Below are 20156 nucleotides of genomic sequence, written 5' to 3' on the forward strand. Positions count from 1 at the left end.
GGATGACAAGAAAGGTATTATTATTGATGACAAGAAAGGTGTTAGTTATTGATGACAAGAAAGGTATTAGTTATTGATGACAAGAAAGGTATTAGTTATTGATGACAAGAAAGGTATTAGTTATTGATGATAAGAAAGATACTAGTTATTAATGATAAGATAGGTATTAGTTATTGATGACAAGAAAGGTGTTATTAATAGAATGACATGTTGCATTAGTTATGGATGACAAGAAAGGTGTTAGTTATTGATGACAAGAAAGGTATTAGTTATTGATGACAAGAAAGGTGTTAGTTATTAATGACAAGAAAGGTATTAGTTATGGATGACAAGAAAGGTGTTAGTTATTGATGACAAGAAAGGTATTAGTTATTGATGACAAGAAAGGTATTAGTTGATTACCGCTAAGAAAGGTTAGTTATTGATGATAAGAAAGATACTAGTTATTAATGATAAGATAGGTATTAGTTATTGATGACAAGAAAGGTGTTAGTTATTAATGACAAGAAAGGTATTAGTTATGGATGACAAGAAAGGTATTAGTTATTGATGACAAGAAAAGGTATTAGTTATTGATGACAAGAAAGGTGTGTTAGCGGCTGATACAAGAAAAGGCATAGTTATTGATGATAAGAAGGATATTAGTTATTGATGACAAGAAAGGTGTTAGTTGGCTGATGACAAGAAAGGTGTTAGTTGGCTGATGACAAAGAAAGGTGTTAGTTATTGATGACAAGAAAAGGTTAGTTATTAATGACAAGGAAAGGGTATTAGTTATGGATGACAAGAAAGGTATTAGTTATTGATGACAAGAAATTATTAGCATATTGATGACAAGAAAGGTATTAGTTATTAATGATAAGAAGGATATTAGTTATTGATGACAAAGAAAGGTATTAGTTATTGATGACAAGAAAGGTATTAAGCTAATATTGGATGATAAGAAGGATATTAGTTATTGATGACAAGAAAGGTAATGAATATTGATGACAAGAAAGGTATTAGTTGGCTGATGACAAAAGGTATTAGTTATTAATGACAAGAAAGGTATTAGTTATTGATGACAAGAAAGGTATTAGTTATTGATGATAAGAAATTAGTTATTGATGACAAGAAAGGTGTTAGTTATTAATGACAAGAAAGGTATTAGTTGATGACAAGAAAGGTATTAGTTACTGATGACAAGAAAGGTGTTAGTTATTAATGACAAGAAAGGTAATAGCCTATGGACGACAAGAAAGCGTGTTAGTTACTGATGACAAGAAAGGCATTAGTTATTGATGATAAGAAGAAAGATACTAGTTGACAATAATAAGATAGGTGGCATTAGTTAATACGAGACAAGAAAAAGTAATAGAAGTTAATGGATGACAAGAAAGGTATTAGTTATTGATGAGAAGAAAGCGTATTAGTTATTGATGACAAGAATGATACTTGTTATTGATGACAAGAAAGGCATTAGTTGATTACGACGACAAGAAAACGTACTGGATTATTGTTGATGACATACCCAGCCGTTATTGATGATGTAAGATTGTGGCACAGCTTAGCCGGGATGACAAAGAAAGCGCGCTAATACAAGTTATTGACGTTATTGCTGCATATTAGCTATTGATGACAACAATGACGTTGTAATACTGGATTTCACGTTTATTAAGCCAGGCCATCGATGACCAAGAAAAGGTGTTAGTTATTGGATTGACAAGTTGCTGGGTATTAGTTTCATTGGGATGACAAGAAAGGTATTAGTTATTGATGATAAGAAGGATATTAGTTATTGATGACAAGAAAGGTGTTAGTTATTGATGACAAGAAAGGTGTTAGTTATTGATGACAAGAAAGGTATTAGTTATTGATGATAAGAAAGGTATTAGTTACTTGATGACAAGAAAGGTATTAGTTATTGATGACAAGAAAGGTAGATATTAATTGATGACAAGAAAGGTGTTAGTTAATGACTTAGATACAAGAAAGCGTTAGTTATTAATGACAAGAAAGGTGTTAGTTATTGATGATAAGAAGGATATTAATTATTGATTATAATAGTGGTATTAGTTATTGCTGAAATGGGTCAAATAACAAATATTATTTACCTTTTGATATTGTTTGAATAAAACAAAGTAAAACAATTTAACCAATCTAATGATATTTTAGACAAACCTTCGTATTGAAAGCTCTCAGTGCAAGAAACATAACTTTATTTGGAAATTGTTCTGTGTAATATTAATAAAAATTATATATTTATTTTTATCTAGTTCATGTATATTCTTAAGGTCCAGTTATTGTGTATGTTTATAATTTTGCGTGTTTAAGCTCGTGGCTAAATTCAGCATTCAAAACTGAGAACTGTTTGCACTCTACACCCCAGAGTTCATTCAGTTTACAAAATTAGAAGCAATCTTTGTTAATTTTTTTGTTTATCTGCATCGAATCCGATACTGTATACGATATACTTGTCGTACAACCTTTAAGCAAATAATGCCTTGTCATGTTCAGACTGCATGAAAAACAGAGAAAATATAGTAGAGATACCCGTTCGAAAAAGTTAATAAATTTACAATAATTGAAAGTCCTTCAAAGAGACACGTGCAAACTGATACAGATGATAAAATAATATCCTATTTTATATGGTCCTATCAGGAAAAAAATAAATTGTGTTAGGTATCTATAGAAATAGATCTTCAAAACATTGTTTTTATATAATGGTAATATGGCTTCAACAGAGGAAGATATACTAATACCCAATATTTTACGTTGAAATTATGATAAAGTTTATCGACCTGTTGTGGACACTGAGGAAGTGAAAAGAGCTCTATAGTAGACATATAACTCAGATGTCAGGGCTATAGGATTGACTATACCTCTCGAATTTGAAATAACTCCAGAGATGTTTTGAAAATGTTATGATCGAGAAATGCTACTCAGTTACATGCAGTAATTGTGTATTCGTCATATTTCTCTACTGCTGACATTGCATAAGAATTGTAAAATAATACAGAATGAAATATATGTTACGTACATTTGAAATAAACATTTCTTTCTACGTTAGTGCCTTAAAACAAGTGTTTGAAACAAAATGTACAATATATATACTGAACGGAATGTATGGCTGAAACGTAAAGGCAGGAAGACGTTATTCCTTTAATAAGTTAATATTTCATGGCAGTTTTGTGTTTTTTTAATTGTTTGATATCAAACACACTTGAACTCGTTGTTTGGCGAACACTTCTTTGGCTACCTTTATAACGCTACATTTACTCCTGGTTTTTTTTTCAAATCATTTAGTGTCGAATATGCTAAGACAGGTTATATGGTGAATATTTCTAAATTAGTTAACGCTCATGGTTACATCTTACAATTCTGCACATAGAATTTTTATTGTTTGGTATCGAGTACATTTAGATTCGTTATTTGGTGAATATTCTCTTGGTTCATTGACGGAAGGCCCAGCATGGCCAGGTGGTTAAGGCGTTCGACTCGTAAGCTGAGGGTCGCGGGTTCGAATCTCCGTCGCACCAAACATGTTCACCCTTTCAACCGTGGGGGCGTTGTAATGTTACGGCTAATCCCACTATTCGTTGGTAAAAAGAGTAGTCCAAGCGTTGGCAGTGTGTGGTGATGATTAGCTGTCTTCCCTTTAGCCTTATACTGCTAAATTAGGGGCGGCTAGTGCAGACAGCCCTCGTGTAGCTTTGTGCGCAATTTCAAAACAAACAAACCATTAACGGCTGCGTGTTATAATATTACATTTTCATAATGATGTTTTAAATTGTTTGATATCGAAGAGGCTTAGACTCATTATTTTTCGAAAAGTTTCTTTGATCCACGTGATTACATTCTGTTATATCTGTTGTTGTTTTCTATACAGTTAAGTCCGTTATTTGATTAATTTTTTCTTGAGTCATTAAATTATGTAGTTATAATTAATACTCGTCTTAATTGCGAAAAGAAAGAAAATCTCAATAATTATGTTTCAAACCAATTTCTCGCAATACTCTTTTTTTTTCTCATTAAATTAACCAAATTTTTCATTGAATACACTGGTCATGTTGTACCATGCATGAACATGAGTTCTAGCACAGAAATTTACTAGTTTTCAATGTATTTTAAGCGCAATTCTTTTATCTAGCAAAACAACTTGTTGTATGCTTCATTAAGCCAGTTGAGTTACTTCATATTTTGTTAATATTTACTCATAATAATTAACTACTGACGGAGTTTGCAACATTTTTACAGTGCCCCTAGCTGGATTGTGGAACCACAAAATTCGAAGTTGCCCAGGAAAGTCTGTTCGAATTGACTGCAGTGCTGACGGTTCACCGACACCTACAATAACGTGGAGAAAAGCGACAAGTGAGTCGTTAAACACCGTGAATTTTGCATTTCGAAATAAAAAGGTTTTCCTTGATTTTAAACATTTCTAATGAAATTAATACTTAAAACAGGCCTTATTTCATAACCTGGAATTATAATAAAAAACATAACTTTCGTATACGTTTGACTAAAAGCACCGATATTTTGTCAAAATTATGAAATAATACAATGTATTCTGGCTTCAAGACAACACATTAAATACATTTTAAAAATCTAAAACACACTTAGCATACAATAGGCACTGCATGGCCAGGTGGTTAAGGCGCTCGACTCGAGTTCGAATCCCGTCATACCAAACATGCTAACCCGTTTAAGCCGTGTGGGCGTTATAATATTACGATTAATCTCACTATTCGCTGGTAAAATAATAACTCAAGAGCTGATGGTGAGTAGTGGTAACTAGCTTCCTTCTTTCTAGTCTTACACTGCTAAATTATAGGTGGCTAGCGCGGATAGCCCTCGCGTAGCTTTGAACGAAATTTAAAACAAACAAACATACTACAATAAACACAACCACATAAACGATTACAGGATTAAAATTTGAACTATCTTCTCCTAACTCCAAAGTGGTGCTGGTTAACGTTTCGTCTCTAAATGACCAGAGTCGAATTATTGTTTTAAAAATTCTGTGCTATAATTCTTTGGTATAACAAGAATAAAATCTGCTAAAATTCATACGTTTCTGTTTCATCCAAATGTAACAATTGATTCTCAACTGAAATAACGATAATTTTAAATTAAAATGTTTCATGTTAAACTATATTAAACTTTCATAATTTACTCTTGGAAAGAAATGTATTTATGACAGCAGTGCTGCCTGAAGTTTCTGAATACCCGAGTTTCAAACATAATTCATTAATGGTACAAACTTGGTAATATATATATACCACTAATAAGCTCCTTTAGCAGTTTGTAATAAACCATCTCTAAGTCTCCATTTTAATAGTGTTATTCCTATGGTTTGGTCTGCTTTGAATTTCGCGCACAGCAACACGAAGGTTATCTGCCCCTGATTTTGCAGCTAGCCATCACTACCCACCGCCAACTGTTGGGCTACTCTTTTTCCAATGAATAGTGGGATTGACCGTCACATTATAACGCACCCACTGCTGAAAAGGCGAGAATGTTTGGTGTGATGGAGATTCGAACCCGCGACCCTCAGATTACGAGTCGAGTACGTTATCCACCTGGCCATACCAGGCTGGTTATTCCTATAAACCAGTTTTACAATTGTAGAGTTAGGTATTGGTCGAATTTAAAGATACTGATTTTCAAAAACTCTGAATATTTACACATCTGAAAGATATTTAGTAAGCGGATATACCTTGTACGACATATGTCTCATCTAAATGGACACTGTTGTAAGCACGAAGTTTTACGTAACTTTACTATTTTTTGACGTATCTCATATACGTAATGTTGTCACTGTAAAGTTGGAGAGAAACAATACATCTCCACCTGTATGAACAGTTGGTCATTAAGGAACTCTGACTGAATTAACCACGCGAATATGAAGTTGGTACTACTGTACATATAAAGCTGAATATTTTAAAGTTGAAAGTACCTTGCTGATAACTACATAATAAAATATTAATTTGTTTGTGTTGTGTAACGACATTTAGAACCTATTTCGCGTTTACTTACATTTCAGTGTCTCTCTCTGTATGCAGAAACTTAATATTTAGTTTTAGTGAATAGAGACTCGACTACCTTTTGTTTCGTACATTTTCCCATTTGAAACTATAGAAATGTTATATCTATATATATAGATGAAATTTGTGGGTTTCTATTCTGTATATTTTTTGTTGTTCGTGAGGTAAGGAAGATGTAATCAAAGTGTACATTATGGTTTTTTTACGTTTCTGTGTTGCTTAACCCATCGTTGTTAATATTTTCATTACGCACACATACATATATATATGTAGTATAGGGTTTATAAATTGTTATGCAATACCCTCATTACGGAGTTAATACATTATTTCAATGTCTTGTTCATTTGTTTTGAATTTCGCGCAAAGCTACTCGAGGGCTATCTGCGCTAGACGTCCCTAATTTAGCAGTGTAAGACTAGAGGAAAGGCAGCTAGTCATCACCACCCACCTCCAACTCTTGGGCTACTATTTTACCAACGAATAGTGGAATTGACCGTTACTTATAACGCCCCCACGGCTGAAAGGGCCAGCATGTTTTGTACGACGGGGATTCAGATTACCAGTCGAACGTCTTAATCCACCTGGCCATGCCGGGCATTTCAATCTCTCTCTCTTTCTATAGAAACTTAAGATTTAGATTTAGTCAGTAAAGACTCGACTACTTTTCGTTTCGTACATTTTCCCATTTGAAGTAATAGAAATGTTATATCTATACATATAGATGCAAGTTGTGGGTTTCTATTCTGTATATTTTTGTCGTTCGTGAAATATTTCTTCATGACTGTTTCAGTCATGGTCTTTTAATAGTGTGGTATACGTGATTCATATGGAGTTAAAACTTGAATAAAGCCCATAAAACACGCCACATTATTGTTGAAATTCACAATGACTACAAGATACACGCATATATATATGTATAATGCTAAACGTAAACTATTCAATAACATAATATTTGTGGCCCAGCATAGCTAGGTGGTTAAGGCACTCAACGCGTATAACGAGGGTTGCGGGTTTGAATCCCCGTCGCACCAAATATGCTGGCCCTTCAGCCGTGGGGCATTATAATGTGACAGTTAATCCCACTATTCGTTGGTAAAAGATTAGCCAAAGAGTTGGCGGTGGGTGGTGATGACTAGCTGCCTTTCCTCTAGTCTTACACTGCTATATTAGGGACGGCTAGCATAAATAGCCCTCGTGTAGCTTTGCAGGAAATTCAAAAACAAACAAACAATAATATTTGTTAAATACCTATCAGTTTGTCTCTTAATAATTAAGTATTTCAATAACGAACGTTTGTTTCGTTTAAATTTCTTACCCCGCAATGGAGAGTTTCCTGAGTGATGTCACCGAAAACCGAGATTTGTTTTCCGTGGTGGACAGAAGAACAATAGATAGATAAATAAGATACATACGCTAAGCAAAACAAATATATTTCATCGAACATTCTGATATACTACGATCCTCGTATTGTAACAGAATTCAGTAATCTAACTTGTGAGTACTTTCTATCAAGAATAGCATCGAACATATTTATCATACCAACTTTGAATACAGTTTTAAAGCTCAAAACTACTGTTACAAGAGCTCAAACATTGAACCGATTTAAATGAACACGATAATTGTTCAAGAAAGGTACAACATTCACACAGACCACATGACATCGATTTAGTTAGTTTAAATACATGCTGCAGAGGTTCAGACACTTTACACACCAGTATACTACTACAGTGGTTCAGACACTTTACACAACAGTATACTCCTACAGTGGTCCAGGCACTTTACACAACAGTATACTACTACAGTGCTCCAGACACTTTATACAACAGTATACTACTACAGTGGTTCAGACACTTTACACAACAGTATACTCCTACAGTGGTCCAGACACTTTACACAACAGTATACTCCTACAGTGGTCCAGACACTTTACACAACAGTATACTCCTACAGTGGTCCAGACACTTTTACACAACAGTATACTCCTGCAGTGGTCCAGACACTTTACACACCAGTATACTCCTACAGTGGTCCAGACACTTTACACACCAGTATACTCCTACAGTGGTCCAGGAACTTTACACAACAGTATACTCCTACAGTGGTCCAGGCACTTTACACAACAGTATACTCCTACAGTGGTCCAGACACTTTATACACCAGAATACTACTACAGTGGTTCAGACACTTTACACAACAGTATACTCTTACAGTGGTCCAGACGCTTTACACAACAGTATACTACTACAGTGGTCCAGACACTTTTACACACCAGAATACTACTACAGTGGTCCAGACACTTTACACAACAGTATACTCCTGCAGTGGTCCAGACACTTTACACACCAGTATACTCCTACAGTGGTCCAGACACTTTACACACCAGTATACTCCTACAGTGGTCCAGGAACTTTACACAACAGTATACTCCTACAGTGGTCCAGGCACTTTACACAACAGTATACTCCTACAGTGGTCCAGACACTTTATACACCAGAATACTACTACAGTGGTTCAGACACTTTACACAACAGTATACTCTTACAGTGGTCCAGACGCTTTACACAACAGTATACTACTACAGTGGTCCAGACACTTTACACACCAGAATACTACTACAGCGGTCCAGACACTTTACACAACAGTATACTCCTACAGTGGTCCAGACACTTTACACAACAGTATACTCCTACAGTGGTCCAGACACTTTACACAACAGTATACTCCTACGGTGGTCCAGACACTTTACACAACAGTATACTCCTACAGTGGTCCAGACACTTTACACACCAGTATACTCCTACAGTGGTCCAGACACTCTACACACCAGTATACTCCTACAGTGGTCCAGACACTTTATACACCAGAATACTACTACAGTGGTTCAGACACTTTACACACCAGTATACTCCTACAGTGGTCCAGGCACTTTACACAACAGTATACTCCTACAGTGGTCCAGGCACTTTACACAACAGTATACTCCTACAGTGGTCCAGACACTTTATACACCAGAATACTACTACAGTGGTTCAGACACTTTACACAACAGTATACTCTTACAGTGGTCCAGACGCTTTACACAACAGTATACTACTACAGTGGTCCAGGAACTTTACACAACAGTATACTACTACAGTGGTCCAGACACTTTACACACCAGTATACTCCTACAGTGGTCCAGGAACTTTACACAACAGTATACTCCTACAGTGGTCCAGGCACTTTACACAACAGTATACTCCTACAGTGGTCCAGACACTTTATACACCAGAATACTACTACAGTGGTTCAGACACTTTACACAACAGTATACTCTTACAGTGGTCCAGACGCTTTACAACAGTATACTACTACAGTGGTCCAGGAACTTTACACAACAGTATACTACTACAGTGGTCCAGACACTTTACACAACAGTATACTCCTACAGTGGTCCAGGCACTTTACACAACAGTATACTCCTACAGTGGTTCAGACGCTTTACACAACAGTATACTACTACAGTGGTCCAGACACTTTACACACCAGTATACTCCTACAGTGGTCCAGACACTTTATGCACCAGAATACTCCTACAGTGGTTCAGACACTTTACACACCAGTATACTCCTACAGTGGTCCAGGCACTTTACACAACAGTATACTCCTACAGTGGTCCAGACACTTTATACACCAGAATACTACTACAGTGGTTCAGACACTTTACACAACAGTATACTCTTACAGTAACCCAGACGCTTTACACAACAGTATACTACTACAGTGGTCCAGGAACTTTACACAACAGTATACTACTACAGTGGTCCAGACACTTTACACAACAGTATACTCCTACAGTGGTCCAGACACTTTACACAACAGTATACTCCTACAGTGGTTCAGACACTTTACACAACAGTGTACTCCTACAGTGGTCCAGACACTTTACACACCAGAATACTACTACAGTGGTTCAGACACTTTACACAACAGTATACTCCTACAGTGGTCCAGACACTTTACACACCACAATACTACTACAGTGGTCCAGACACTTTACACACCAGTACACTACTACAGTGGTCCAGCACTTTACACAACAGTATACTCCTACAGTGGTCCAGACACTTTACACAACAGTATACTCCTACAGTGGTCCAGACACTTTACACACCTGTATACTCCTACAGTGGTCCAGACACTTTACACACCAGTATACTCCTACAGTGGTCCAGGAACTTTACACAACAGTATACTCCTACAGTGGTCCAGACACTTTACACAACAGTATACTCCTACAGTGGTCCAGACACTTTATACACCAGAATACTATTACAGTGGTTCAGACACTTTACACAACAGTATACTACTACAGTGGTCCAGACACTTTACACAACAGTATACTCCTACAGTGGTCCAGCCACTTTTCACAACAGTATACTCCTACAGTGGTCCAGACACTTTATACACCAGAATACTACTACAGTGGTTCAGGCACTTTACACAACAGTATACTCCTACAGTGGTCCAGGCACTTTACACAACAGTATACTACTACAGTGGTCCAGACACTTTATACAACAGTATACTACTACAGTGGTTCAGACACTTTACACAACAGTATACTCCTACAGTGGTCCAGACACTTTACACAACAGTATACTCCTACAGTGGTCCAAACACTTTACACAACAGTATACTCCTACAGTGGTCCAGACACTTTACACAACAGTATACTCCTGCAGTGGTCCAGACACTTTACACAACAGTATACTCCTACAGTGGTCCAGACACTTTACACAACAGTATACTCCTGCAGTGGTCCAGACACTTTACACACCAGTATACTCCTACAGTGGTCCAGACACTTTACACAACAGTATACCCTACAGTGGTCCAGGAACTTTACACAACAGTATACTCCTACAGTGGTCCAGACACTTTACACAACAGTATACCCTACAGTGGTCCAGACACTTTATACACCAGAATACTACTACAGTGGTTCAGACACTTTACACAACAGTATACTCTTACAGTGGTCCAGACGCTTTACACAACAGTATACTACTACAGTGGTCCAGACACTTTACACACCAGAATACTACTACAGTGGTCCAGACACTTTACACAACAGTATACTCCTGCAGTGGTCCAGACACTTTACACACCAGTATACTCCTACAGTGGTCCAGACACTTTACACACCAGTATACTCCTACAGTGGTCCAGGAACTTTACACAACAGTATACTCCTACAGTGGTCCAGGCACTTTACACAACAGTATACTCCTACAGTGGTCCAGACACTTTATACACCAGAATACTACTACAGTGGTTCAGACACTTTACACAACAGTATACTCTTACAGTGGTCCAGACGCTTTACACAACAGTATACTACTACAGTGGTCCAGACACTTTACACACCAGAATACTACTACAGTGGTCCAGACACTTTACACAACAGTATACTCCTACAGTGGTCCAGACACTTTACACAACAGTATACCCTACAGTGGTCCAGACACTTTACACAACAGTATACTCTTACAGTGGTCCAGACGCTTTACACAACAGTATACTACTACAGTGGTCCAGGAACTTTACACAACAGTATACTACTACAGTGGTCCAGACACTTTACACACCAGTATACTCCTACAGTGGTCCAGGAACTTTACACAACAGTATACTCCTACAGTGGTCCAGGCACTTTACACAACAGTATACTCCTACAGTGGTCCAGAAACTTTATACACCAGAATACTACTACAGTGGTTCAGACACTTTACACAACAGTATACTCTTACAGTGGTCCAGACGCTTTACACAACAGTATACTACTACAGTGGTCCAGGAACTTTATACAACAGTATACTACTACAGTGGTCCAGACACTTTACACAACAGTATACTCCTACAGTGGTCCAGGCACTTTACACAACAGTATACTCCTACAGTGGTTCAGACGCTTTACACAACAGTATACTACTACAGTGGTCCAGACACTTTACACACCAGTATACTCCTACAGTGGTCCAGACACTTTATGCACCAGAATACTCCTACAGTGGTTCAGACACTTTACACACCAGTATACTCCTACAGTGGTCCAGGCACTTTACACAACAGTATACCCTACAGTGGTCCAGACACTTTATACACCAGAATACTACTACAGTGGTTCAGACACTTTACACACCAGTATACTCCTACAGTGGTCCAGGCACTTTACACAACAGTATACCCTACAGTGGTCCAGACACTTTATACACCAGAATACTACTACAGTGGTTCAGACACTTTACACAACAGTATACTCTACAGTAACCCAGACGCTTTACACAACAGTATACTACTACAGTGGTCCAGGAACTTTACACAACAGTATATACTACTACAGTGGTCCAGACACTTTACACAACAGTATACTCCTACAGTGGTCCAGACACTTTACACAACAGTATACTCCTACAGTGGTTCAGACACTTTACACAACAGTATACCCTACAGTGGTCCAGACACTTTACACACCAGAATACTACTACAGTGGTTCAGACACTTTACACAACAGTATACTCCTACAGTGGTCCAGACACTTTACACACCACAATACTACTACAGTGGTCCAGACACTTTACACACCAGTACACTACTACAGTGGTCCAGCACTTACACAACAGTATACTCCTACAGTGGTCCAGACACTTTACACAACAGTATACTCCTACAGTGGTCCAGACACTTTACACACCTGTATACTCCTACAGTGGTCCAGACACTTTACACACCAGTATACTCCTACAGTGGTCCAGGAACTTTACACAACAGTATACTCCTACAGTGGTCCAGACACTTTACACAACAGTATACTCCTACAGTGGTCCAGACACTTTATACACCAGAATACTATTACAGTGGTTCAGACACTTTACACAACAGTATACTACTACAGTGGTCCAGACACTTTACACAACAGTATACTCCTACAGTGGTCCAGCCACTTTTCACAACAGTGTACTCCTACAGTGGTCCAGACACTTTATACACCAGAATACTACTACAGTGGTTCAGGCACTTTACACACCAGTATACTCCTACAGTGGTCCAGGAACTTTACACAACAGTATACTCCCTACAGTGGTCCAGACACTTTACACAACAGTATACTCCTACAGTGGTTCAGACACTTTACACAACAGTATACTACTACAGTGGTCCAGACACTTTACACAACAGTATACTACTACAGTGGTTCAGGCACTTTACACACCAGTATACCCTACAGTGGTCCAGGAACTTTACACAACAGTATACTCCTACAGTGGTCCAGACACTTTACACAACAGTATACTCCTACAGTGGTTCAGACACTTTACACAACAGTATACTACTACAGTGGTCCAGACACTTTACACAACAGTATACTCCTACAGTGGTCCAGATACTTTACACACCAGTATACTCCTATAGTTGTCCAGGCACTTTACACAACAGTATACTCCTGCAGTGGTCCAGACACTCTACACACCAGTATACTCCTACAGTGGTCCAAGCACTTTACACAACAGTATACTCCTACAGTGGTCCAGACACTTTATACACCAGTACACTCCTATATTGGTTCAAACACTTTTTACACCAGTACACTCCTACAGTGGTTTAGACACTTTATTAACCAGTATACTCCTACAGTGGTCCAGATACTTTACACACCAGTATACTCCTACAGTTGTCCAGGCACTTTACACAACAGTATACTCCTACAGTGGTCCAGACACTTTACACAACAGTATTCTACTACAGTGGTTCAGACACTTTACACAACAGTATACTCCTACAGTGGTCCAGACACTTTATACACCACAGTACACTCCTACAGTGGTCCAGACACTTTACACACCAGTATACTCCTACAGTGGTCCAGACACTTTACACAACAGTATACTCCTACAGTGGTCCAGGCACTTTTACACAACAGTATACTATTACAGTGGTTCATACACTTTACACAACAGTATACTCCTACAGTGGTTCAGACACTTTACACAACAGTATACTCCTACAGTGGTCCAGACACTTTACACACCAGTACACTACTACAGTGGTCCAGACACTTTACATAACAGTATACTCCTACAGTGGTTCAGACACTTTACACAACAGTATTCTACTACAGTGGTCCAGACACTTTACACAACAGTATATTCCTACAGTGGTCCAGACACTTTATACACCAGTACACTCCTATAGTGGTTCAAACACTTTATACACCAGTACACTCCTACATTGGTTAAGACACTTTATTGACCAGTATACTCCTACAGTTGTCCAGGCACTTTACACACCAGTATACTCCTACAGTGGTCCAGGAACTTTACACAACAGTATACTCCTACAGTGGTCCAGACACTTTACACAACAGTATACTCCTACAGTGGTTCAGACACTTTACACAACAGTATACTACTACAGTGGTCCAGACACTTTACACACCTGTATACTCCTACAGTGGTCCAGACACTTTACACACCAGTATACCCTACAGTGGTCCAGGAACTTTACACAACAGTATACTCCTACAGTGGTCCAGACACTTTACACAACAGTATACTCCTACAGTGGTTCAGACACTTTACACAACAGTATACTACTACAGTGGTCCAGACACTTTACACAACAGTATACTCCTACAGTGGTCCAGATACTTTACACACCAGTATACTCCTATAGTTGTCCAGGCACTTTACACAACAGTATACTCCTGCAGTGGTCCAGACACTCTACACACCAGTATACTCCTACAGTGGTCCAAGCACTTTACACAACAGTATACTCCTACAGTGGTCCAGACACTTTATACACCAGTACACTCCTATATTGGTTCAAACACTTTTTACACCAGTACACTCCTACAGTGGTTTAGACACTTTATTAACCAGTATACTCCTACAGTGGTCCAGATACTTTACACACCAGTATACTCCTACAGTTGTCCAGGCACTTTACACAACAGTATACTCCTACAGTGGTCCAGACACTTTACACAACAGTATTCTACTACAGTGGTTCAGGCACTTTACACAACAGTATACTCCTACAGTGGTCCAGACACTTTATACACCAGTACACTCCTACAGTGGTCCAGACACTTTACACACCAGTATACTCCTACAGTGGTCCAGACACTTTACACAACAGTATACTCCTACAGTGGTCCAGGCACTTTACACAACAGTATACTATTACAGTGGTTCATACACTTTACACAACAGTATACTCCTACAGTGGTTCAGACACTTTACACAACAGTATACTCCTACAGTGGTCCAGACACTTTACACACCAGTACACTACTACAGTGGTCCAGACACTTTACATAACAGTATACTCCTACAGTGGTTCAGACACTTTACACAACAGTATTCTACTACAGTGGTCCAGACACTTTACACAACAGTATATTCCTACAGTGGTCCAGACACTTTATACACCAGTACACTCCTATAGTGGTTCAAACACTTTATACACCAGTACACTCCTACATTGGTTAAGACACTTTATTGACCAGTATACTCCTACAGTTGTCCAGGCACTTTACACAACAGTATACTCCTACAGTGGTCCAGACACTTTATACACCAGTACACTCTATAGTGGTTCAAACACTTTATACACCAGTGCACTCCCACAGTGGTCCAGACACTTTACAGACCAGTATACTGCTTCAGTGGTCCAGGCACTTTACACAACAGTATACTCCTACAGTGTTCCAGACACTTAATACACCAGTACACTCCTATAGTGGTCCAGACCTTTTACACACCAGTATACAACTTTTGTGGTCCAGATACTTTATACACCAGTACACTCCTATAGTGGTTCAAACACTTTATACACCAGTATACTCCTACAGTGGTCCAGGAACTTTACACAACAGGATACTCCTACAGTGGTCCAGACACTTTACACAACAGTATACTCCCACAGTGGTCCAGATACTTTACACACCAGTATACTCCCACAGTGGTCCATATACTTTATACACCAGTGCTACAATAATTCAGGTACTTTACATCTGTATATTTTAATATTATAATGATTAAAACCGATGACAGAGCACTTCGTGACACATTGCATCGGTTTAAATAAGCTTAAACATACAATACATTGGTTGAGACACTTAACATCAGTATACTTCAATACTGCAATATTCCAGGCACTGCACACCAGTATAATCCAGTGTTACAGTTATCTACACACTTTACAGCAGTGTAGTCCAGATACTTTACACTAGTATAACTTAATGTTACAATGGTCCATACGTAAGCTTTATCAGTTCGGATGCTGTGTGGTGACTTATAGTAAAACTGTGTTAATTCATTTACATGTTACATCCGTTCAAATAAAACTGCCATAATTCAATCACACGCTTTACTAGTTCAGGTATCACACTGGCTTAGCTAAACACAACAGTTGTTCAAAAACACGTGTTATACAAGATTAAATAAACATTATACGTTTCAGTTATATGCTTCATTGGCTTAGAACAATACAGTTGCTCACTCACATGTTACATTCGTATTTTGAGACATCATGGTTTCAGTCACGTGCTATATCTGTTTCGACACACACTTGTTCAGCCACATATCACATATGTTTTGACACATTCATGTTCAGGTACTTGTTACATTCATTTCGGTACATCGGTTTTCAGACACACGTATCATTTATTCAGTCACATCTATCGTCGTCTAAGAACAACGCTGCAGTTGTTCGGTGACATGTTCCATTATTTCAAACACCGCGTCGTTATAATGTAACATATTTCAAAATAAACACCACTCATATATTATACATCTCTACAGAATTACCTTGACTAGGCTTCGCCACGAGTAGTAGTTTATTAAGGGTCTAAATGAAACATGTTAGTGTATTCGAAGGAAAGCCTAACTAGGAATCTTTTTACCCACTGGAGGAAGAAAGCTCTTTCTAAATGCATCACTATAGCCTTTATAGTATATCCATTTTCAACTATAATGTGATGAAAAATATGTTCTCGGGAGTGATTTTGTTAATCGAACTTTCGTAATTCAAATAATGACAGCTGTGTAATAAATACGTTGAAAACGTTCTACACACAGTATTTTGTTTTCTGTTGGCTTTTCTAGCGTTAATGAAGTAATAAAACTTTCCTGAGCATCGTTTAGTTGTCGTCGTTAAATTAAATTATAGTTGGCGTCGTTAAGTGACGAAATTGAAGTATAGTTGGCATAGTTAAAAGACAAAATTCAAAACTTTAAGTCATTTTGATGAAGTGATGGCGTGTATCTTATGAAAATAAAGACATGAAATAAGTAAACTCAGGGTAGTTAGTGTGAGTAATAAATGGTCACACTTTGTTACACAAGCATTCGCATCCTTCTAACATCTTGGGTCGCGGGTTCGAATTCCCGTCGCATCAAACATGCTCGCCCTTTCAGCCTTGGATGCGTTATAATGTGACGGTCAATCCCACTATTCGTTGGTAAAAGAGTAGCCCAACAGTTGGCTGTGGGTGGTGATGACTAGCTGCCTTCCTTCTAGTCTTACACTGCTAAGTTAGGGACGGCTGGTGCGGATAGCTCTCGTGTAACTTTGCGCGAAATTCAAAAACAAACAAACCTTTCAACGTAAGCTACTCTGAGCAACGTTTTGATATGAATCTCTGCGAAAGATTTACGAAGTACGTGAAACGTTAGGAACGCACTTCCTGAAACGTTTAGTATCAAAAAAGAATACTACATATAAATATATACGTGTACTAATGTTTCTTTTTCCAGAATACGAATAGGTAATGTAATATATGTATTTCAAGACGTCTTGACCTCCTCTTTATAATTTGCTGATTTGTTCTATTTTTCTCATACGTTTTTTTTTCAGAAGACAAACCCGCAGACTACACACCAGTTTATAACAGTCATAAGTACACCCTCTTACCCAACGGATCACTTCTCGCCCATTCAGCTGGCAAATCCGAAGAAGGCTATTATCTCTGTGAAGCCCGAAATGGGTATGGCGGAAACCTCAACAAATTGATCAACCTTACAGTACACCGTAGGTAACGCTTAGTGGACCCCGATGTAAAAACCGTTTATAGAGAGCGAAACGTTATTGTATTTTTGTTTTGTTTTCTGACTTTATGGGATTTCACCAATATCTGTCTTCCATCTTCTCTTCTCTCACGTGTGTTGTCACTAAATCATAATTATTTTTATCTAAGTTTGAATTTTAGTATCACGTCACAAACACACACAGTTGGAAGTTTCATATGTTTTGTTTTTACATTTAAGAACGATTAAATATACAAACAAAAGTTTGCCTCGATTCTGAACCTCGAGTTATGTATTTTAGATATAAAAAAAAATTGGCAAGTGACAGGGTAAACACCTGAACCATTAACAGCTTTTAAGTTCTTTAGAATAAATTTTAATGTTGCTTTTGTCTAATAAACAAATCTAATGAACAAAATAACATTAAATTGTAACTGGCTGACGAAAGAAAACCTTTTTTGAATAAGATAACTCTCAATGTTCTTAAGTACACTACTATTTGACTTGGTAAGGCCTGTAAAGGAAACCAGACGATTCAATAGAAGTCGTAGGTAACTGTACAACACTCTGTAGGGGTTGCTTCTTTTGCTCTGGCCCGGCATGGCTAAGCGTGTTTAGGCGTGCGACTCGTACTCTGAGGGTCGCGGGTTCGCATCTCCATCGCGCCAAATATGCTGACCCCTTCAGCCGTGGAGGCGTTATAATATGACGGTCAATCCCACTTTTTGTTGGTAAAAGAGTAGCCCAAGAATTGGCGGTGGGTGGTGATGACTAGCTGCCTTTCCTCTAGTCTTACACTGCTAAATTAGGTCAGCTAGCACAGATAGCCCTCGAGTAGCTTTGTGCAAAATTAAAAAAAAAATCTTTTGCTCTACTCTCTTCTGCAGTTCATCTAATTAAAATGGAAGTGGCACCATATTCTGTGTAAATATTTTAAATTCTTTCTCATACGAGAAAGACTTTTGTGTCCCTGTTAAACGTATAGGGTACAGGAATCTCCTTCTTGTTGTAAAAATGTTGATGGAAACAGCACTAGTCTGGGTCATTAATATATAGAAACTTTATCATAAAATGTTGGAAGAAACAGCACCAATATGGGCCATTAACGTAAAGAAACCTTTATGGTAAAATGTTGCTGAAATCAGACAGCACAAATTTAAACCATTAAAATATATAGAGAGATCTGTATGGTAAAACGTTGGTAGAAACCTCACTTAACTGAACACATTATGGATGAACAATGAACCTTCTTCAGTGTTTCGTATCCTCATTCGTGCCTCACTGTATTTCCACACAGTTTGCGTGTATGCGTTTTCTGCCTTTAAATACATCAATCTTTCAAAACATAATTTTCTTTTCGAACTGTTCTTGTTTGGGCTGCGAAAAATATCACGTGACTTAATACTGAGCCTAGAAAACAAGTAATGACAAATATTTCACGTTTACTTAGTTAACATAGAGACATACGATCTTTTGACTAGTATCACTTTGGGTAAAATAGAGATTCGCAAACTTGTGTCTCCTCCCCTCTCCGGTGGATTGGTGATAAACTTGAGGGCTTAACATCGGGGTTCGATATCTGTAAATGTGACAGAGTAGGTAGTCCATTGTGCAGCTTTACGGCTAAGAACAACACACGTGACGTCATTGGAGAATGTTCAATTAAAAGCCATAAATCTCTAAATACAAGTAACATACGTTTCTTTTGAAACATAATCACTTTTTGAAACGCAAGTAAGAAATGATTAGAAAAAAACAACACAGAATAATAGCAAGCTCTGAACACGAGACAGTTGCGAAGAAAAACAATCGCTATCGAATCACAGCTCAGTAACAGAACAGAAACCAATACGAACGTTGTCCTGAAGGTATTAACTATGTTGTGACAAGAAACGTGGGTGGAAAGATGAATATCAAAACCCATATTCTAAAAACAAAAACGACAACAACAAACGGCGAAACCGAATGAAAACAACAACTAATTTCTGAAACATAAAAATCAGAACATTTTGTTCTCTGTTATTTGCCACGCAATAGTCTTTATTGCTCTGATTGG

At 37.9% G+C, this 20156-nt stretch overlaps 1 protein-coding gene across 1 annotated transcript in view; it reads left to right on the top strand.

Moving 5' to 3' along the window:
* The first annotated feature begins 520 nt into the window (after positions 1 to 520).
* Positions 521 to 20156, top strand: part of LOC143235714 (cell adhesion molecule Dscam1-like) — a 39636-nt gene continuing 20000 nt past the window's right edge. The window contains exons 1-3 of the mRNA XM_076473925.1: positions 521 to 536; positions 4237 to 4353; positions 17931 to 18104. Coding sequence (XP_076330040.1) covers positions 521 to 536; positions 4237 to 4353; positions 17931 to 18104 — 307 coding nt within the window. The remainder of the gene's footprint in view (positions 537 to 4236; positions 4354 to 17930; positions 18105 to 20156) is intronic.

This window comes from Tachypleus tridentatus, chromosome 12 (assembly GCF_004210375.1).
Source record: "Tachypleus tridentatus isolate NWPU-2018 chromosome 12, ASM421037v1, whole genome shotgun sequence".
Taxonomy (NCBI): Eukaryota; Metazoa; Arthropoda; class Merostomata; order Xiphosura; family Limulidae; genus Tachypleus; species Tachypleus tridentatus.